The sequence below is a fragment of the Centruroides sculpturatus genome, unplaced genomic scaffold (assembly GCF_000671375.1).
Source record: "Centruroides sculpturatus isolate CEXI.00-Female unplaced genomic scaffold, Cexi_2.0 scaffold328, whole genome shotgun sequence".
Taxonomy (NCBI): Eukaryota; Metazoa; Arthropoda; class Arachnida; order Scorpiones; family Buthidae; genus Centruroides; species Centruroides sculpturatus.
Window position 1 is genome coordinate 683,747 of NW_019384678.1, and position 23,324 is coordinate 707,070.

Here is a 23,324-nt window from a genome sequence, read left to right on the forward strand (position 1 = left end):
GCCGTTGAATAAGAAATGTTTCTTTCACAAGAAATGTATAAAATTACAGTACTGTATTAGACTTACGGTACCTAATTTACATACTGACAGACGATAGTTAGCGTAAAAATCTCCGTAGCGTGGCGCCACGCTAGACGGCGGAAATTATATATTTAATTATAACAAAGTTACAATAAGTTAATATATAATTATATATACAGTACCTAATTTATATATAATTAATATATAATTATATGTACAGTACCTAATTTATATATAATTTATATAATACTGTCCAGACGATAGAAATCTCTCCGTAGCGTGGCGCTACGGACGGCGGGAAAGTAGTTCGGCTTCCCGATGACATTTGAGATGTTTATAGGGAACTTTTACTATTTTTTACGGATACCGGTAGCAATTTTTTCGTAGTTTTATAGGAATCGTAACTATAGGGACCGTAATTATAGGGGGGTCGACTGTATTTTCAATGGATTCTAACAAAATATCTTGTCAGTTTATTTTTGAAAAGTGGTCTTTTTTCTAGTTGTCTCGATTGGCATTTGGGAAGGGTGGCCTTTCATCCACATGACCTAGTCTTGTTTATTTATGAATCTAAACCCAACAGTGGCACCCGCATCAATTTTCGTTTTTTCCCATTCGGGTGCAAGTTTGTATGTCACTGGATAGGTTCCATCCTCTGTTTCAAATTGAAGTGCTTACTGTTAGACCAAGACTCCACTAGCGTAAAAACGGAAGTAAAACCCCTCACGTAAAAGCTTTTAATCACGTGACCCTGATATTTTATGCCTGAGCAGGTCGTAAAACCAGCGTAAAAGCGAGTTGAGCAGTGTTCAACTCGCTTTTACGCTGGTTTTACGACCTGCTCAGGCATAAAATATCAGGGTCACGTGATTAAAAGCTTTTACGTGAGGGGTTTTACTTCCATTTTTTACGCTAGTGGAGTCTTGGTCTAACAGTAAGCACTTCAATTTGAAACAGAGGATGGAACCTATCCAGTGACATACAAACTTGCACCCGAATGGGAAAAAACGAAAATTGATGCGGGTGCCACTGTTGGGTTTAGATTCATAAATAAACAAGACTAGGTCATGTGGATGAAAGGCCACCCTTCCCAAATGCCAATCGAGACAACTAGAAAAAAGACCACTTTTCAAAAATAAACTGACAAGATATTTTGTTAGAATCCATTGAAAATATATCTTTGGACCTACTATTAAAAGATATGACCTAGCCCAGTACACCGAAAACTTTGCAACTTTGCTCGATAATCCTTGCAATGTAGGCCAAATCACCAATTTACGGCAGCACGAGCAATCTTTGGACAATCATAATGAAATGCAAAGAAGAAAACAAGGTTGAATTTCTCAAGATTTACCAAGCACTGTCATAAGGTAAAAATCCAATAAAGATTTAACTTAAGCAATTCATGAAAAAACACGACCAAAAGTGATATTTCATGCATATATTTTAGTATAATAAATTGGAATCGTACAGGATATAAGAAATTAAAATTCATAAATAAACTTAGAAGGAAATATTCACTTAAAAATTTAAAAGACTGAAAGACAATTTACCACAAAACTTTGTTCTTTTGAAAAACATAATTTCTGCATTTTACATATTACCATAGCTTTTCAACAACAGCATAAAACTGATAATTACCATAAACAGTATATAGATATACTGTACTGAGAATGCAAATAGTGCGGGTATATAATACTATTACAAACATAATAGTACTGCACCTAACTTCAATATATGGGTAGTAATTTGAGTTGCCAAATGACTTGTTGGTGTTGACATTGGTATGAGATATCACACTAAACTTTTGCTTTCAAGATTTTTTTTTACAAAATACACTTTTTTAGGCACGAATATAATTTCAATCGGAGACTTTTTCATATAGCCTTTTTTGGAAACCCCATTCTGCTTGAAATAAGATCAAACAATATTATCTTTGATCTCTTTTCACGCCTCCATACAGCCTGCCGATACCATGCAAATTTTCATTTGCCATAATGTGAATATTCACATACACCATTAGAAATCTGCTTTGTCAATTTCACTCACAAGCAAGTTTTCAGAGGTTTATTTGTGAGTGTGTCCAGAGACTGCAAAATTGGGGTGATATGGCTAGGAATATACAGTGCTAGTTTTGCCATGGATTCCTTAATTTAACTGCTGATGCGAGATTTCACAACCTTCATTAAAAATATTGGTCACAATCGCCTGCATCTTTTCACATATTCTTCGGCAAAAATTTTTGGGTGACGTCCCAAAATGCACCATCAGATGCATTTAGCTTTTATTTGAATGTAAGAGCTGACTGTTATAAAAAGTCAACTTGTCTGACTCCCCAAAACAGACTTTTCACTTATAATGGCTGGCCATTAAAAGAGCAAATACATTATAATTTATTCAATTCAACTTGAAAGGGAGAAAGGAAGAAGGACAGACAAACAGACATGCCAGTGGAAATTTATAGGTCAGAAATTTTAAAATTGCAGCCCAACTTACTGTAAAAAAAAATTGGATCTATTAAAATTTAGACAGAACTATGCTGTTTTCTTAAGTATCAAATCAGCTGTCATTTTTATCTGCAAAATATCTGGCAATTCAAACAGCAATACCATTTTTTTCCATAGCCAAAATTGGAATATTTGTTTATTATTATTTGATGAATTGTATCCTCTTCAGTCGATACTAGTGCTTAGTATCATGCTCAACCAAGGACAAGGCATTGCAACAGAAAACTTCATATACTGTAGGATATGTATGTATTTAAAAACTTCCTGTGTAGATATGTGCTTAGTATGATTGCTTTCTATAATGTGATGTATGTGTTGCTGTTAGTTGTTTCAAGACTTTTGTTTACTGTATGTGGTATGATACTCACACAAAAGAGGACTATAAGCACTGTAAGTACCTTACCTATTCATCAAAGTGCTTTATTTTATGGGCGAGTTCTGGATATTCACAAATTTTCTGACTTATGTATTGTTTATGTTGTGGGTGGGTGTATAGAATGGCTAGGTCTATGATTTATACCAGTGGTCCCCAACCCCCGGGCTGCGGACCGCTACCGGTTCGTGGATCAAACAGTACCGGGCCGCCCAAGGAACATTAAATTATTTCCATTTTATTTACTATGGTGTATTTCCTCGGGTTTGTACGACTTTTAATGGATGACGGAACAACAGAATTAACTGGACATAAGAAACACACTTCAGGTGTCATTGTCTCCTATTACCCCCAGAGGGAACTGTCTCATTGCAATGAAACAAGCTCAGGGTTCTCATTAATTTAGCGTTCTAGTGAGTTAAAATATTAAATCACATTACAGTAGAGAGTCGTTTATCCGAATTAATTGGGGACTGGGGTTGTTCGGATAACTTAATTTTCGGATAACAGATTATGTACGAAAAAATATATTAACCTATCCCGTGCTGAAATTTTTCTCCGTTGCGTGTCGCTTCGCGTTGAATTTTAGTCGATGTTTAGCCTAACGTAAACTTTTTAAAATAGTAATCGTGGCTATTGTATCATTAAAAATTATTTCTTTATTTTTGACAAACAAAATAAATATATTGAAAAATATTAAAACAAAAAAATGATACTTTAGAAGCTAATGTAGTATCAAAAACATTCGATTCAGCATGATACCAGAGTTGGTAGCTAAAACACACACATCAACAAAAAACATATTGGAGTAGTCCAAGATATAGCCAAAGATTGCAGCGCCACACCACTAGTGAAAATTTAAATTTGCCTACTGGAATTCTTTCGGATAACCGACTTTCGGATAAACGATGCTCTACTGTATATTCATTTTTTGGTGTAACTGTATTTTATTTTGAAGGCATGTTTAAATACAATTAAATTAAATCAATCTAAAATATAAACAATGTCTCCCCTCAGTGGGCCGCGGTAAAATTATCAAACTTTGACCAGTCCGCGGCAATAAAAAGGTTGGGGATCGCTGATTTATACTATTTTCCTTTGTCAATTAATGATATGTCTGATCTGTGATGAATTGTTTTGTTTAAGATTATAGTTGGTCATAAAATTCTATATTCACATGCATGCATGCATGCAACTATCAATCTTTTTTTTCAGTTTGAAAGGAACAAAAAAGTGACTCTTGATCTATATTGAGTCCAATTAAACTTTTCTTTGATTTTGATAAATGCCTGTGGTAAATGTATAGAGTTAAACTGATACTAAAATTTAGTACACCAACTGTTTAGCAATGCTAAATGCCAGCCGAGTTGACTTGTGCTTCTGCTTACAAACTATGCATTGGAATTAAGTGTTCCCCACAATGTAAATATTTGATTACTTGATTGTTTTTATCACATTCAACAGAATCAGTTAGTTTTGGTTAAGTTTACAAAAATTTTACTTTGGTAACTTACTTTACTTATAGGAGTCTGTACTAATTGAGCAATCATCAAAAATTGGTAAAAAGTTGCTAAAAATTTACCATAAAATTTATTCTGTTTTGAAGTGTAAACAATTAACGAAACTCATTCAGCAAATAATAAACTACAATACATCATAATACCTTAAGTTGCTGAGAAAAATTTATTAAAACATAACTAATGTTTTCGGTCAAATCAATTGGCCATCTTCAGGTTAATTGAGAAAAAATAACGATGTTCTAAAAATAGAATATATAAATTCAAATACAAATACAATGGAACAAATTCAAATACAGAATTAACAGAAGAATTATAACAAAATATATATATACATGTATAAAAATAAAACAACAAACAGATATTATATATCATGTAATAATATCATATATAAAATAGCATAAATGTAAAAATAAAAATTAAGGCTAAGTTATGAGCTCTTAAAAAACTTTTTAACTAAGTACTTCCGAGCAGATGGTAGCCCTTCTGCATCCCTTGCATTAATGCACGTATCTTGTAGCTTGCCCTTATAAATTTCAATCTTTTCTGTGCTCGTCACCAAAGTTGGGAAATGAATGGACTTAACAATATCTGCTTCCTCCCATTTTACTATGGAGCGTTCAGCCTGTGCTATCTGAGATGATACTGTGGCATTGGATCCCTTATTGACATTATATTTGTGCTCTTTCAGCCTGATTCCCAAATTTCTTGTACTAACATCAATATAGTTTTTCTTGATTGCTAATTGCATGTTCTCACAAGGAATCTCCTATACACTCCTGCTTTTGCTTCTTTATTAACACTGTCCTTATCATTCCTTAATATCTTATATAAGTTCAGAGCTCTTTTCAAAATCATTTTGGACTTTTTGCAGTCCGAAATTTCTTTGATGATGGTTTTTATTTTTACATTTTTTACATTTTAACTATTTTATATATGATATTATTATGTGATATATAATATTATATCTGTTTGTTGTTTTATTTTATTTTTATACATGTATATATACATACACATACATGCATAAAAATAAAACAACAAACAGATATAATATTATATATATATATGTATATATTTTGTTATAATTCTTCGTTAATTCTGTATTTGAATTTGTTCCATTGTATTTGTATTTGAATTTGAATTTATATATTCTATTTTTAGAACATCGTTATTTTTTCTCAATTAACATGAAGATGGCCAATCGATTTGGCCAAAATGTTAGTTACGTTTTAATAAATTTTTCTCAGCAACTTAAGGTGTTGTGGTGTAGTAAAGTGTAAATTTATATTGTAATTATAAATTTATGTATTTGATGTAATTATATGTTTTAGACAGGTACTAAAAAATAAGACAAGCAAAAATAAAACACACAGCTTTGGTTTCATTTTTGGTAGTTATATAATTGTAAGTACATTTTCTGGAATACACATGAAATATGCAAGAAAGTCTTTACTTAAATCTAAGATGCACCTTAATTTATATATACAGTCGACCCCCTATAACACGGTAGATACGTTCTGTGTTTTATGAATTCCATGTTGTACGAGTCACTTAAATACATGAGCGAATCACAGCCTGGCACATATACAGTTTAGGGACTATGGATGTTTGAAAGGTTTTCTTCCATAAATTAATCGATTCTAGACTAATTTGACTCAACATTTCCAAAATACGTATAATTTTTTGGGAATAATCCATATAAACTATACTATTAACAAAAAATTGTAGGATTACTTACCGAGTGTGTACCATTCGATGACACCATTGTTTAAGCTTGTTTTTGTCGCGGAGCGGTGCATCGAACGGCGGGCGCGTGGTTCCCGATAAGTTATCTTTCTGCGAAAAATTCGCTGAACTTTGGAGACATCATTAATATAAATATAATTTTTATGGCCGTTAAATAATAAATGGCTCTTAGTAGGTCCGCTGCTCATTTAAACTCAACGGTTTGTGCAATATCCGCTATTGGTCTAGATTCGACCAATCCTGTCACGACACAAGTCAGCAATGACGTTTTACCATATTATACGAGTCTCTTTTAGCGTGTTTATACGAATACGATCGCAATTTTTTCACCATATTATATGAATCCATATTATATGAACCCGTTTTATAGGGGGGTCTACTATACTCATTCATAAATTATACTTTTTAATAGATTACTCGAAGCAAATTTATGTCAACAAAATCAATATTTCTTGCAAGTAAAGTAAATTATACATCACTGTATTCTGTGATATTGAAATCAGAAACCCCTTCATTTGCTGTTATGCTTAATAACCTTTCATAATTCTACTGTTATTCTAACTTTTACAAGAATGTGTGGAATTTTTTATTACGTTTTATCTATGTGATCAATTATGAAAATTTTTAAGGGAATTTTTAATTTTTGATGACCAAGTAGCTTCAAAAAGTCCAGTTGTCATGGAATGTATTCCAAAACATAAAAGTGAATAAAAGGAGACTGTTTTGACAGACTTTGTCTTCAATCTTAATTAATATAAATGCTATGTTATCGATAACTTTGACAGAACAGAGAATGATCTACTGTTCAACAGGGTGAAAACCATGATGACAATGACATAGAAAACAGGAATGATGGATAGTGAAAGTTCTGGTGGAAATGAAAGCAACGAAATATTATTTCAATGACTTTCCAAATTTTTTTAAAATGCAAACTGCAAATTTTTTGAATGCAAATAAAATTATTGATGATAATAAAAAACTGACATATTTAAGTCATAAATTCTTCAAAAAAAATTCAAAATTGGGAGTTGACTTACATTTGGGCCAACATGGTGTTTTGTATGCATTGTTTAATGCATTTGTGGTATGGTAGCAGGATCTGTAATAATTTGTTTGCGTGCAATGTTTCATGTATTATGTTTGTTACTTGGTTAAGTTGACATAAGTACTTTGTGCGCTAAAGCTTGCAACCTGGCGTTGTAAAAAATGCTACATTTTGTACAAAACTGTGAATATTATCTATAAGTGTTATGTCTTTTGACCTAGTCTTTTATGGCAATTGTGAACTCTTCAACTTCTCCAGAGAGGCATTTTGATGGAATAACAATTCTCAACATAACTTTTCTTTGCAAATATTTTATTGCAATAATAAAGCCTTCTCACGAGTATTTTACAATATTTGTAAATTTTTACTATTACGTAAATTAATTATTGTGGCAGTTTTAACAAAAGTCAACTGCAGGAAAAAATCTCCAAGCACCAAAAAGAAAAGATACATTATGAGTTGCTACTTCATCAATAATGAAACTATTTCATCATTATTAACTTTTATTTTTATAGTTCATTGAAATTTTAAAATTCATAAGTAATTTGTTAATTGAGACAGAGAATTATAGTTATTCACTAATATAAAATAGAAATAAATTTATTTGCAAAATAATTAAGAGAATAAACGTTTTATATCCAATAATACCTTTTAATGAAAAAAAATAATAAAAGTATGGCTAAATTAAGACAACCAAAAAATTTAATAGTCAAGAAACATTTTTGGGCTATTTCAAAGTGTGACTTCGGATCGTACACAATTTGAATCGAATGTCAAAATCCCATGGCATTCCAGAGACAGAGTCAAAACTGGATTATGAAATGGTTGAAAAATTTTCTTGTCTGTTAAAAAAATGTTTGATTCTTTAATTTAGCTGTACTTTTATTTTATATTCAAACTGTAATGGCCATATTCACTAACTCAAGTTAAAGGTAGAATTAGATTTAAACTGTAAATTCAGTTGAATTGGTATTTGCCGTGCATTAATTCTAAATTTTACTCTTAAGTCTGAATCATTATTTAACCCGTCACTACTTGAGAGTTAATTCTCAAATTACAGATTTGGAATTTACATGAAGATTTCAAATTACTATTTGAAATCTTCATGAAATATCATTCTTATTTGATTTTTATTACAATATTAAGGTTTCCCAAGTTGAAAATAAGCAATGATGTACAGTAATCATTTACAATGAATGTAAACAATTTACATAAATAATTACATCATTGTAGGATTTTCAATTTAAAAAATTTCTATCCTTCCTTGTTTACTACTTTATGATGTTATAATTCCTGGGTAACTGTTATATTCTCTCTCTATATTCATTATTTACATTGCTCTCTACATTTGTTACCAAATTTTTTTTATTTTCTAATATACAATACATTTTTATATTTTACAACTAATTCTAATAATACTTTTGTCTCAAAGTGAATATAGTTTCTTTTACCCTGAAATTTCATTGTCTACTAAACTTTAAAATCACATGCTTAGTTTGTGCATGATAATTTGAACAGACACATCATAGTGCATTTGAACAAATCAAAAGACTTGTAACATAACTCTCCACTTCGATTTGAGGATTTTATAATCCAGTGTTGGATTGGATCAATGAATACAAAAAGTGAAATAATTCTTAATCTAGAGTAATCTACTCAAAATCTTGGATTACAAAACTTTAAATTTAAAACATTTTTGATGAATATGGACATTACAGTGTCAAGTTTTAAAGGTTTCTGGTAGTTTCTTAAACTTACTTTTCTAAAAATAATTTCATCTTTTTTAATCCTTGCACTTGTTTTATAATAATTGATCTTGCTGCCAGAATGCTTGATTTTATTTCTTCAGAAGAAGCAAACTTTTCAGCTTCAATATATGCTAAATTTAATATAAAAACTTCATTATAAAACTTTGTTGAGACAAAAATAAAAAATTTTTTTATGAAAGCCAAATTCATTTTAACATGTGGAGTTTTAAGTTTTAGGAAAAATTTTACAAAACAAATTAAAATATTGGAAAATTTACAGAAGAAATGCAACCTATAAAAACTATTGAAGATATATTGAATAAAATGATCAAATTGGTTTCAATTATATAAAGTAAACTTTTAATAAATTTAAAAAATACTTTTATTGGTCATGTTTTTCAAGTTTAAGGGTGGCCCACTTCACAATATACATTAATAAAATGCATTTGCATGCATATACACAACACATGTACATACACACCACAATTAAATTCTACATGTGGTTATGTTTAATGAATTTCAGGGAGGAGAGGATGCACACATGGGAGCCACCTCCTAAAATATCATAAAATATATCAAGTTTATTAAAATACATTGTCATAGGACTCAGCTATGTCCTCAAAGTTCCAGCCTTTTATCTTAATTAGAAGTGGATGAAGTTTAAGTTGCAAGACTTCAGGACATACAAAGCAAGTTAAATGAAAGCATTTAATAATAATTCTCAATAAACTTGATGAAAGGATGATGGCATTGATTAGTTTCAAAAATAAGTCTGAGTTGGAAAGGTGTTTTGTTCAACAATGTGGAAAATAAAGTGGAGGATATACCATATTTTACGGACTATAAGACACACCTTAATTTTTAAGCAATTTTTAAAAAAAAATAACATTTTTACCATTTTTATTATTAGATTGCAAAGCCAGAATAAAAAAAAAATACTTAGTTAATTAAACTGACCTTTAAAATCCCTAAAAATCATCATCTGAACTTTCTTCTTCTTCGTCGTCATCGTTGTCCTCTTCATATATAAGATGGTCTTCACTGCCATCGAGAGCGTTACTTATGCCGCACTTCTTGAAAGATTTAACAATAATGTCTCCTCTCTCTCTAGACCACGACTGTTTTATCCACTGACACACTTGTTTGATTGTAGGTTGTTTTAAAGCTCCCTTTGCTGTGAATTCCTGCTGGTCAACAGGTCTGTCGGAAAGGGCTCCTTATGACATATTCCTCCAGACATTAGTTACAGCACAGCAAGACGAAACAACCTTCTTCAGCAAGTCAGCTAACCAACTTAACTAGACGAGCTTAGGCAAACTTAGACCAACTTCAGTGTACTTCAGATCAACACGAATTCCCTTGATAGATCTTAGGAGAACTGAAACTCCCGCCTAAATTCAATCCTTTTATACAGATTGAAGCAAACACTGATCCACCAATCAACGCTTAGTAGAGCTATCGGATGTCCACTGATTGTATGATGGTCGCACAATGATTGCTGGCCAATCCGCAGTTGTGGATTCAGAACCACCAGTTGTCTCATGATCCGAGTTTCTATGGCGACAATGATTGCTCGTTTGAAAAGAGAAAAAGCGTGGGAATCGTACATCCAGACAATTCTATCCTGACACCCTGCAACTCACGTTCGTCGCATCGATGCACTCCTTCTGCCAGTTGAATTCTATGTTGCCAGATAAAGATAGGTTTCCCGCGGCATCAAATATATGGCCATTTTTAAGATGCAGGAATTTTAAATCAAACAATGGACACTTTTATATTAATTTCAAGTATAAGATGCACCTGAATTTTGGAGGCAATTTTTCGAAGAAAAAAAGTGCGTCTTATAGTCCGTAAAATATGCTATGGCACACTAATTTATTATGATTACCTCTATACAGAAGTTTTACTGAGCTTTAGTAGGTGATACTTCCTGCAATAATAAATTTGGCAGTAAGCTCAAAAAAATTTCATAACAATACGGTCATTGGCAATGTACTGTAAAATCTTTAGTAACTTACTGACTACAGTAATATAATTCACAGTATCACAAAGGCCTCTGAATATCAAAAACACTTGTTAATTATGGTTTTTCCTTTTTTCAAGGGACTGTAAATCATGAAAACATTGCAAAACCTCACAGGCATCCAGTTCTAAAACTAAATTGCTAAAAAACGTTTTTGGCTCATTCTGCATACTGCTTCAGGTTTTCAATATTCTACAAATGGAACATATACATACATACAAGAAAGATATTGGCTGTATACAACATGTTTAGCCAGCAGAAAAAAGGGTAAGGGAAAGGGAAGGGGAAGAAGGAGGGAAATGAGATAGACAGTAAAGAAAAGTAGGATCCCTCTGAACAGTGTCCATGAGGCTACAATACTCTCTATGTTGATGTTGGCAAGCAGTTTTTAGGCTGCAAGGCTGTAGTCCCCCAAATGGTCTAAAAGAAAACTGAGTTTAGTGAACACCAATAACTGAGTGCCACCATGAATAGCTAAGTGTAGAAGTTAGTGCCAAGTGGCTGTTAGTAGGAAGACATATAACTACTTAATGCTAATAAAATTGAATGCGATTGCAAATCTTAATACAGTAGAACCTCAATTATCTGGACTAATTGGGAATGAAGGTAGTCCGGATAAAGAAAAATCCAGGTAATCGAAACAAATACTTTAATTTGTCTTTTAATGACACTACAACACGTTTTCTTTTCGATGACATATCGGTAATATTAAAAGTAAATACTGTATTTAAATTGTGATCAAATTTTCAAGAAACAAACGTTCGTATTGAATTTGGACTACTACTGATCAACGCTAATAGACTATCTATTGTTTAAAAGGCCCTCTGGTGGTGCAAGACGATGGATTTTATAAAACAAAAAGCAGTTGAAACTGCATTTTTATGAATAAAAATTTGACAAACTACTTATCGTTTTATGACGAGTAAAATTTTTTCGTCGCGTTCGCGGCTTTTAAGTAATGCATAAACCTTCGAGGCGCGAGGCCCTTCGGACCGCGAGGCATAGGCGGTGGCCCACGTCGTCCATGCCTTACGCCGCCCTTGGTCATAGAAATGATGTAATTTGAATATAAATTATTTATAAATACATATGTCAAATTATACTTTTATTACTACGTAAAATATATTTAAGAGTTTACGACCACTGTGCCGGGTGAGACGTTGTTGAAACAAAATTTGTTATGCATTCCATCACGTACATAAACAGTGTCATAATTCGCCAAGTGCAAATCAGCAAATTTGTAAAATTTTTGTTTATTTTGAACAATCCGGATAATCGAAAATCCGGATAATGGAGGTTCTACTGTACTACTTAACAGCTAGACAGACAGCACAAAAACAAATGAACACAATGACAAACTAGATGAGACAAACAGACTGATAGAGACAAATGAGCAAGACCCCAAAATTTTTTTATTTTAATTATTTTTATGTATGTATTTATTTATTTGTTTATGTTTTTTTTTTTAACATTAACTTACTAACTAAACTAACTGACCATAACTTAGGACAAACCTAACCAGATGACTAAAGCTAACAAACCTTAATCTAATTTAACCTAACTTATCATAACCTAACTGGAAACTAAGCTAAGAGTCCCTAATCTAACTTACAACTAGGACTAACTGAATTTAGACTGAAAAAGAAGACAGAAAGTAAAAATTAAAATAGAAAGTTAAAAAGCAGCTATATACCGACAGTTGAAACAAAGCAAGGAAAAGCTAATTGCCATCTGTGCCTCCAGAGCGAGTGCTCTCAAGAGCCCCACTAAGGGATATGAATGTGAGTAGATGATGGAGCATTGTATGCATGAATGAATTGACATATAGAGAACATTGATTGAATGCAAATTTAAATTGCTATGCTACCATCAAACCTCAATATATATCATCACATAATAGGACAGGTGCTTTAATTGGATGGTGCATTATTCACAATGACAGATTGTACATCTCTTGCTAAGTGTGTGAAATTTGTTTTTCCTCTTTATAGTTGATGCACATGCGCTTCTTGTCAGCTTTAAAAATGTCCTCCGTATCTTGGATATGTTTACTGTGCCTGGCCGTACGGATCAACCTTGCTTGATGTAATTTTGCCTCAATGTTGTTATCAGAGGCGTACGTGAACAGGGCAGTGGCAAGTTTTCCATTATTGATGTCATATTTGTCTTTCCTTATCTGCTGTTTCAGAGATATCCAGTGATGAAGCCAACATATACCTGGTCCTCCCAACCCTGTGATTCCTTAGGGGTCACATACAATATATCCAAGGAGCTCTCAGGGTGTTTAAAAGGTCTTTTCCATTTTTTCAGTACTGTATAGATGGCTGCATTCTGTTTGTATGCTAGTATGTGCCATCTAGCTATCTGTCTGTATATTGGGTTCATAACTGATTGATAGGCAGGTAATACACCCTTGCTCAGTGCTATTTGTGTTTTGGTTATTTGGGATGGAAAGGCTTGTTACATTGGGATTGGTATTTACTAGCCAGGCCCTGGCCCTCAACTACTTTTCCATGGAAACAAAATTTCTGAACTAATTTGTAATATGTGTCAGCTTTGCTTTTCTATCTGCATTATTTGTTCAGAAAACACTTATAGAAAAGCTGGAAACAAATATACCAATCACATTATGCCTTACATGCTTTTCCATCACTGGTTTAATCAGAACAAATGTTTTTGACCCCATTCAGAGGTCTGCCTCAGGTTAAAACATATTAAAATACAAATTAAAGAGATCTGAGTTGTAATGGTAGAACCACAACTACAATTTTTAAATTTATAAAATTCAAAAAACAAAGGATTTAAGAATTTTCAAAGTTCTATAAAAGTTTTTTCAAAGTTCTATTTTTAAAATACATAAATAAAAACCACAAAATAAACTGGAACAATATATATTCTCACCTAAACATCAAATTTCCAGCAAAACACCCAAATTCAACGTTCAAATGTTTTCAGCCACTCGTTAATCGGCCTTCATCAGGAAAAATCAAAATGAAAATAACTGTTCTATTTATAGAATTTTGCCGCATTGTACACGTAATTTTAAAAATTTTTAAAAATTGGTTTGAACATCGGCTGTGACGAATATTAAGCAACGTATAATGATGAAGGCCAATTAACGAGTGGCCAAAAATGTTTGAATGTGGAATTTGGGTGTTTTGCTGGAAATTTGATGTTTAGGTGAGAGTAAATACGTAAATCTTTTGTTTTTTGAATTTTGTAAATTTAAAAATTGCAGTCATAGTTCTAACATTCTGTTCTTTTCTTTTCTTTGTATTTTAATATGCTTTAAACCTGAATCAGACCTCTGAATAGTGTCAAAAATGTTTATTTTGATTAAACTAGTGCTGGGGAAGCCTGTAAAGTGTAATGTGATTGGCATTATTTGTTCCATGTGTCCTCACGAGGGCTATAAACACCACAGTTTATAATAATGTGGGCTATTAGAATCTGCAGGAATGTACAATAGACAGTAATCTTGTTTGTACCATACTTTGGTTTCTATGTGGCTATCAATGACTCTGATGTTGAGATCTAAATAATGCACCTCAGTGTTGCTCATTTACGTGGCCTCCATTAGCAGTCCATATGGGTTGTCATTCATACTGTGTTTTAAAAAGACCCCTATATCAGATTTAAACCACCACATGATAAAAATGTCATTTATGTATCTCTTATATGTGATTATGCTTGGAAGGACCTTGTCTTCAAGATGACGTATGACCATTTCACAGAGGTCATCATAGGGTGCATCCCATAGGGATGCCTTGGTTTTGTATATATATACTGTACGTTATTGTTGAATTGAAAAAAAAAGGTAACAAAGGAGGTGTGCCAACTCCAGAATATGTTGGTTTGATGCATTGTTGGTGACTTTATACATTACTCAGAAGTTGATGTTGCTAACTACTCTACCGAAAATTTCTTGCCTTTGTCACAAACTGTGAATTTGAGTAAAATGAGGCTTTTATATATTTACTAGTAGCTCGGGACGCCCCCTAGTGGGCATTCTTTACAAATTTTCATGAGGCATGGTTCCTTTGACTTTTTTGTTCCTATCAATATGCTCTACAGCTCTGTTAAAGTCCGAATGGTAAGATTTACCCTCCGAATGAAGAGATGGCGGCTCCCCAAACCATAGACCCTGTACTAACAATACAGTCAAAGGAACCATACCCCTACTCGCGACCCTTCGCGAGATATAAGCCCCTGAAATAATAAATTCCTATTACAAATATACTGAATTATTTATATTGTTATATCGACCAAATAATAATTTATTGGCCAAATGAATAATAAAAATTTATATTGTTAATTTAAATAAGAATTAAAATTGTTAATTTAAATGTTTGAAATATGACACACGATAGGGGCGCCTCTAGTGTCCGTTATCAAATGGTTACGGGACAGACGGAAGACGGATACCCGTTGAATGGGTTATATATATGGATATAACATCCATAATCTAATGTATTATTGTACCAGTCCTTATCTTTTGCTTAATGTATTGGTGTGAAATATGTTCTATATCATGTTCGTGTACTTTCGTTTTTTAGGAGATGATAGATTAAATACAAATTACTGATGAGAAACTGTAAAATGTAAGTCAGCCCGCACATAGTTACATGTAATCAACCAAATTACAGGTATACCTCGCCTTACGTCGGTAATTGGTTCCAGGAGAACGACGTAAGTCGAATTTACTTGTCACTAGGCTAAACCATAAATTACCATTCCCTGTTCTGTATTTTATTTATTAATAATATATGGTTAATAAAAATCTATTTTAAGCTTACAAACAAATAAATTTTAGTTTTTAATATAGTACAGAAAAAAGTATTCTAAATTTACGAATGCGTGTACTGTAAATACAGAACACTCGTATATATTTTAATATGATTTTATGTGCTTTAAACGTTTTTCTAGTGATATTACGACTTCAATATTTGTGGCGGACAGACGTAAAGTCGAATAAAATGACTTAAACTCGATTTTTATTTTTCCATATATTTTTTTGACAAACGACGTATAATCGGGAACGACGTAACTCGAAACAACATAAGTCGAGGTATGCCTGTAAACATAATTAAACTGTAAGTTTTGGATCATTGAATTACTGGCAGTGCTCCTACNGACCCTGTACTAACAATACAGTCAAAGGAACCATACCCCTACTCGCGACCCTTCGCGAGATATAAGCCCCTGAAATAATAAATTCCTATTACAAATATACTGAATTATTTATATTGTTATATCGACCAAATAATAATTTATTGGCAAATGAATAATAAAAATTTATATTGTTAATTTAAATAAGAATTAAAATTGTTAATTTAAATGTTTGAAATATGATACATGATAGGGGCGCCTCTAGTGTCCGTTATCAAACGGTTACGGGACAGACACCCATTGAATGAGTTATATATAGTGTGAGATCTGAATCGCCCGAGTCTAAATTAAAAATTTAAAAATAATGTTAAAGTTTTGTCATGAAAAATTCTTTCATTTTGGGTGGAAAAATAACGTTTTCTAGCGTGGGAAAACAGCTAGGAGAGTCACTTCCTTCCACGGAAGTTAGAACATCCTCTGTCTTTCCCCTTATCTGCTAAAAATCTCGCTTCGATGGGAACTGTCTACCCCTCATTTCATCCCCTTTCCATCCGTTCACGTGGATAAAGCCTCGGCTGATAATTGATCGTAGATGAGAAGATATATGGCATGTTCAACCGAATTTGGGGAGTTCATCAGGAGATCTCATAGTAGAAAGAAGTCTCCATATTGGCTCCACACCGCCCTTAGGAGTTCATCGGCAGACCTGGAAGAGTCAGGACTCCACATATTCGCTCGCTAAGGCCATCTCCCTTCAGAGTTCGTCGACAGTTCTGAAAGTGACATGACTCCACAGAAGTGTTCTCTAAGGCCAACGCCTTTGAGAGTTCGTCCATAGATCAGAAAGTGAAAGGACTCCGCACCGATATGTCAGCAGACCAATGCATCGTCATCCCTGAACAAGTTACTCCTAAGTTATCTATGAAGTACCTCGACGAACAAGAAGACGTCACTGCCAAGTAAACAGGTCGTATGTTTAAGACTAAATTGTGAGCTCTCTCTCTCTCTCACCGGTATAGACTAAGAATAGATATCCTCCTGTCACGATTGATTCGATTATTACGTTCTTTGATTGTTTGTCTTAGATTATTTGATCATTTCTTATTTGTATCAATATTATTTAATTGTTTATTAAATTTTATATATATACTTTGTTAAGAGATGTCTCTTTATTATTATTTCCTGAATCAGATCTATGGTATAAATTTCATGCGTGTTTATCCGCGTGATTGTACATCTCTTGCTAAGTGTGTGAAATTTGTTTTTCCTCTTTATAGTTGATGCACATGCGCTTCTTGTCAGCTTTAAAAATGTCCTCCGTATCTTGGATATGTTTGCTGTGCCTGGCCGTACGGATCAACCTTGCTTGATGTAATTTTGCCTCAATGTTGTTATCAGAGGCGTACGTGAACAGGGCAGTGGCAAGTTTTCCATTATTGATGTCATATTTGTCTTTCCTTATCTGCTGTTTCAGAGATATCCAGTGATGAAGCCAACATATACCTGGTCCTCCCAACCCTGTGATTCCTTAGGGGTCACATACAATATATCCAAGGAGCTCTCAGGGTGTTTAAAAGGTCTTTTCCATTTTTTCAGTACTGTATAGATGGCTGCATTCTGTTTGTATGCTAGTATGTGCCATCTAGCTATCTGTCTGTATATTGGGTTCATAACTGATTGATAGGCAGGTAATACACCCTTGCTCAGTGCTATTTGTGTTTTGGTTATTTGGGATGGAAAGGCTTGTTACATTGGGATTGGTATTTACTAGCCAGGCCCTGGCCCTCAACTACTTTTCCACGGAAACAAAGTTTCTGAACTAATTTGTAATATGTGTCAGCTTTGCTTTTCTATCTGCATTATTTGTTCAGAAAACACTTATAGAAAAGCTGGAAACAAATATACCAATCACATTATGCCTTACATGCTTTTCCATCACTGGTTTAATCAGAACAAATGTTTTTGACCCCATTCAGAGGTCTGCCTCAGGTTAAAACATATTAAAATACAAATTAAAGAGATCTGAGTTGTAATGGTAGAACCACAACTACAATTTTTAAATTTATAAAATTCAAAAAACAAAGGATTTATGAATTTTCAAAGTTCTATTTTTAAAATACATAAATAAAAACCACAAAATAAACTGGAACAATATATATTCTCACCTAAACATCAAATTTCCAGCAAAACACCCAAATTCAACGTTCAAATGTTTTCAGCCACTCGTTAATCGGCCTTCATCAGGAAAAATCAAAATGAAAATAACTGTTCTATTTATAGAATTTTGCCGCATTGTACACGTAATTTTAAAAATTTTTAAAAATTGGTTTGAACATCGGCTGTGACGAATATTAAGCAACGTATAATGATGAAGGCCAATTAACGAGTGGCCAAAAATGTTTGAATGTGGAATTTGGGTGTTTTGCTGGAAATTTGATGTTTAGGTGAGAGTAAATACGTAAATCTTTTGTTTTTTGAATTTTGTAAATTTAAAAATTGCAGTCATAGTTCTAACATTCTGTTCTTTTCTTTTATTTGTATTTTAATATGCTTTAAACCTGAATCAGACCTCTGAATAGTGTCAAAAATGTTTATTTTGATTAAACTAGTGCTGGGGAAGCCTGTAAAGTGTAATGTGATTGGCATTATTTGTTCCATGTGTCCTCACGAGGGCTATAAACACCACAGTTTATAATAATGTGGGCTATTAGAATCTGCAGGAATGTACAATAGACAGTAATCTTGTTTGTACCATACTTTGGTTTCTATGTGGCTATCAATGACTCTGATGTTGAGATCTAAATAATGCACCTCAGTGTTGCTCATTTACGTGGCCTCCATTAGCAGTCCATATGGGTTGTCATTCATACTGTGTTTTAAAAAGACCCCTATATCAGATTTAAACCACCACATGATAAAAATGTCATTTATGTATCTCTTATATGTGATTATGCTTGGAAGGACCTTGTCTTCAAGATGACGTATGACCATTTCACAGAGGTCATCATAGGGTGCATCCCATAGGGATGCCTTGGTTTTGTATATATATACTGTACATTATTGTTGAATTGAAAAAAAAAGGTAACAAAGGAGGTGTGCCAACTCCAGAATATGTTGGTTTGATGCATTGTTGGTGACTTTATACATTACTCAGAAGTTGATGTTGCTAACTACTCTACCGAAAATTTCTTGCCTTTGTCACAAACTGTGAATTTGAGTAAAATGAGGCTTTTATATATTTACTAGTAGCTCGGGACGCCCCCTAGTGGGCATTCTTTACAAATTTTCATGAGGCATGGTTCCTTTGACTTTTTTGTTCCTATCAATATGCTCTACAGCTCTGTTAAAGTCCGAATGGTAAGATTTACCCTCCGAATGAAGAGATGGCGGCTCCCCAAACCGTAGACCCTGTACTAACAATACAGTCAAAGGAACCATACCCCTACTCGCGACCCTTCGCGAGATATAAGCCCCTGAAATAATAAATTCCTATTACAAATATACTGAATTATTTATATTGTTATATCGACCAAATAATAATTTATTGGCAAATGAATAATAAAAATTTATATTGTTAATTTAAATAAGAATTAAAATTGTTAATTTAAATGTTTGAAATATGATACATGATAGGGGCGCCTCTAGTGTCCGTTATCAAACGGTTACGGGACAGACACCCATTGAATGAGTTATATATAGTGTGAGATCTGAATCGCCCGAGTCTAAATTAAAAATTTAAAAATAATGTTAAAGTTTTGTCATGAAAAATTCTTTCATTTTGGGTGGAAAAATAACGTTTTCTAGCGTGGGAAAACAGCTAGGAGAGTCACTTCCTTCCACGGAAGTTAGAACATCCTCTGTCTTTCCCCTTATCTGCTAAAAATCTCGCTTCGATGGGAACTGTCTACCCCTCATTTCATCCCCTTTCCATCCGTTCACGTGGATAAAGCCTCGGCTGATAATTGATCGTAGATGAGAAGATATATGGCATGTTCAACCGAATTTGGGGAGTTCATCAGGAGATCTCATAGTAGAAAGAAGTCTCCATATTGGCTCCACACCGCCCTTAGGAGTTCATCGGCAGACCTGGAAGAGTCAGGACTCCACATATTCGCTCGCTAAGGCCATCTCCCTTCAGAGTTCGTCGACAGTTCTGAAAGTGACATGACTCCACAGAAGTGTTCTCTAAGGCCAACGCCTTTGAGAGTTCGTCCATAGATCAGAAAGTGAAAGGACTCCGCACCGATATGTCAGCAGACCAATGCATCGTCATCCCTGAACAAGTTACTCCTAAGTTATCTATGAAGTACCTCGACGAACAAGAAGACGTCACTGCCAAGTAAACAGGTCGTATGTTTAAGACTAAATTGTGAGCTCTCTCTCTCTCTCACCGGTATAGACTAAGAATAGATATCCTCCTGTCACGATTGATTCGATTATTACGTTCTTTGATTGTTTGTCTTAGATTATTTGATCATTTCTTATTTGTATCAATATTATTTAATTGTTTATTAAATTTTATATATATACTTTGTTAAGAGATGTCTCTTTATTATTATTTCCTGAATCAGATCTATGGTATAAATTTCACGCGTGTTTATCCGCGTTACGCTAAGTAGATAAAACCGACACCAGTTTATCTAGTTTACCAGGTGAATTCGCCATCACCAACTTCCGCCCTAAATTCTAACTTAACTATAAGACCCTCCATCACTCGTTTCCCTATGTACGGGAAAGGCCATTCTTTGGACGACAGAGACTGGTCTTACCGACTAGAGCCCGTAAGCGGTGTAGACTAAGATCTACGTCCTTGGCTACTCACAATATAGATAACTAAAAACATTGCCTGACACTGAAATTCTGATTTAAAATTTGAATTTTTATAACAAAATATCTCAGAAACACTTATTTTCATCTAAGAAAAAAAAATCTCTGTAGAACAGTGTAATGAAATAAAAATTAAAAACCAGAATAACAATTAAATTTTGAATTAAAATTTATAAAAAAAAAACACTGAAATTTCAGTGGCTTCATAGTTCTACCTTTCTCATACCTCGGGAATAACAAAGTCACAGCAGAGTTAGTTGGAAGATCATCTCTGCCTTGGCTCTCAAAATTTGTCTAAATGTGACTTTGTTGTTTCTGAGGTGTGAAAAAATGAAATTATGAAGACTGTTTTTTTCTATATTTTAATTTAAAAGTATTCTAATAATGTTTAATTATTTTATATAAAATTAATACATATATATTAGGGGTAGCCAACAAGTTAATTGCGAAGCCAATTTTGGTCAATCGCTCGCAACGTCTTGACTTAATGTGTTACACTTGAAAGTGAATGCAATGTGTGAATGTAATGCACAAATGCAACTGTAGTGATATCAGACCTCTGCATCCTCCCTCAGATATGGTTTTGTTGGTCCATGTGCAATCCATTTGCATACAGTTGTTAAAGGGGAATAAAAAATGTAGACAAAGGGTCATAAAACTGAAAAAAAAGAAAAGCAGGAAGAGGGACAGGGAGAGTAGGTTGGAATATGATAGAGGAAGGCTGAAGTGGTGGTCCCCGAAAGTGACAATGTTGAGTTTCAATTTTTCTTCTGTTTAAAATGTAAGTACCTTTTCTTCATGTTTTAAATTCAGTTGTGGCTTTTCTTAGCTATCTAAACATAGTATGTGTTTCACACCTCTCCCTTGCCACTTAGACTATGCCTATGACAACAAGTGGATTGCGACACATTTTTAAGATAAAAAGTAGCTCTTACGTACACAAAAGTTGGCCACCCGATATATATAATATAATAATAATATAGTCTTTTTTAAAATTTTGTTTAAAAGAATTTTTCTAACAGAATTTTCTGATTAATAATAAAATTTTACAAATAAAGACAAAGCATTCTTTCATGAAGAGAGCCAAAATAAATATAAAATAAAATTATAATTAATGATTCAAATTAATAACTAATAATGAAAATACGATACTTTTCATACCTTTATCACATTTATCATAATTTCCAGTGTGATAATAAGCCAGACCAAGACTACAAAGTGAAAATTCATTATGTTTGACAATTTTTAAAAAGTGTTTAATGGCCTCTTCAGGTTTCTTATTCACACTATAAAAACATTTCCAATTTTGAATTAAATTCAATCAGTTTGGAAATATGTTGCATAAAATTTTAATAAATGTAAGACCTACATGCATAGTCTAGCACAATTCACAAGTATATCCTGTAAATCTGGTTTCATTTGCTTTTGTAGTTGTATTGACCTGCAGAAAACAACATTCAATTTTTTAAATTTCAATAGTAAACAAATTAATCATTTTAAAAAAATCAAATAATTGATTATTTATATATTAATTAAAGATAGAATATACTTGAAACTTAAAAATACACTGGTATGAAAAATAAAAAATAACTATTATGTTAGTCTATTCTGTTGATCAATATTGTTCTCTTGATCAAAATAATATGAAATATGATAGAAAAGTAAAACAATATATCCTTTAATAAACAAAACAATTTTATTGTAAAAATCTAATTTAATGACAGTACAATCGCAATGATCCTACATGTATGGAACCGGAAGTGTGTTGGATTATAGAGATTGTCAGATTATTGGAAGTAATACAAATTCAATGGCACAGAAACAAATTTGACAACAAAATGTCAACTGTTAATGATGTAGCAAAACACAAGTTGGGCTACTGGTCAATACATTCAAGCACAGTGCTGTTACAAGTAATCAATGTTGACAAGTTGATGGACTGTCACAAAATTTATTGAGAAATATTAGTATAGTGAAAAGTACAGTACTTTTGGTGGAAACTTTAGGAACTGATTTTACTTACATAATATTTTGTTATATAGTACTCTACTTTTTTGAGCAGCTTAAGATGACGAGCTTAACAATCTTTAATATCATGCCCAAGCTCAAGTGTTCAAGATGGGGCTTGATTATTTGGGACATTCCAGTTTTCAACATGAGTGAAATCAATAATTTGACATCATCGACGACGTTCCAACTTTGAGTACGAAGTGCTTAGTTCCCATAATTCCATTCTCAGCAAGATGGATTCCATTCAAATGTCTTACCAATTACCCACAATTCATTGGAAAGTAACAGTCAACATATCTGTTGAGTGCTAAGTGTGTTGAGTCAGCATTGACAACAGTGCCACTTCAATGTTAAAAAAAGGAATGAATTTTAACGAACACCAAGATTAGCACTTAGTC

The 23,324-nt window shown here is 33.0% G+C and overlaps 1 protein-coding gene across 2 annotated transcripts in view; it reads right to left on the reverse strand.

Moving 5' to 3' along the window:
- LOC111626906 overlaps positions 1-22,377 on the reverse strand; it is a 43,740-nt gene extending 21,363 nt beyond the window's left edge. For both annotated transcript variants that reach the window (XM_023370432.1, XM_023370431.1), the window contains exons 1-3: positions 22,286-22,377; positions 22,078-22,202; positions 8,968-9,088 (exon numbers count right to left, since the gene is read on the reverse strand). In XM_023370432.1, the coding sequence (XP_023226200.1) occupies positions 8,968-9,088; positions 22,078-22,202; positions 22,286-22,335 (296 nt within the window). In that variant the 5' untranslated portion in view covers positions 22,336-22,377. The remainder of the gene's footprint in view (positions 1-8,967; positions 9,089-22,077; positions 22,203-22,285) is intronic.
- Positions 22,378-23,324: the final 947 nt, after the last annotated feature.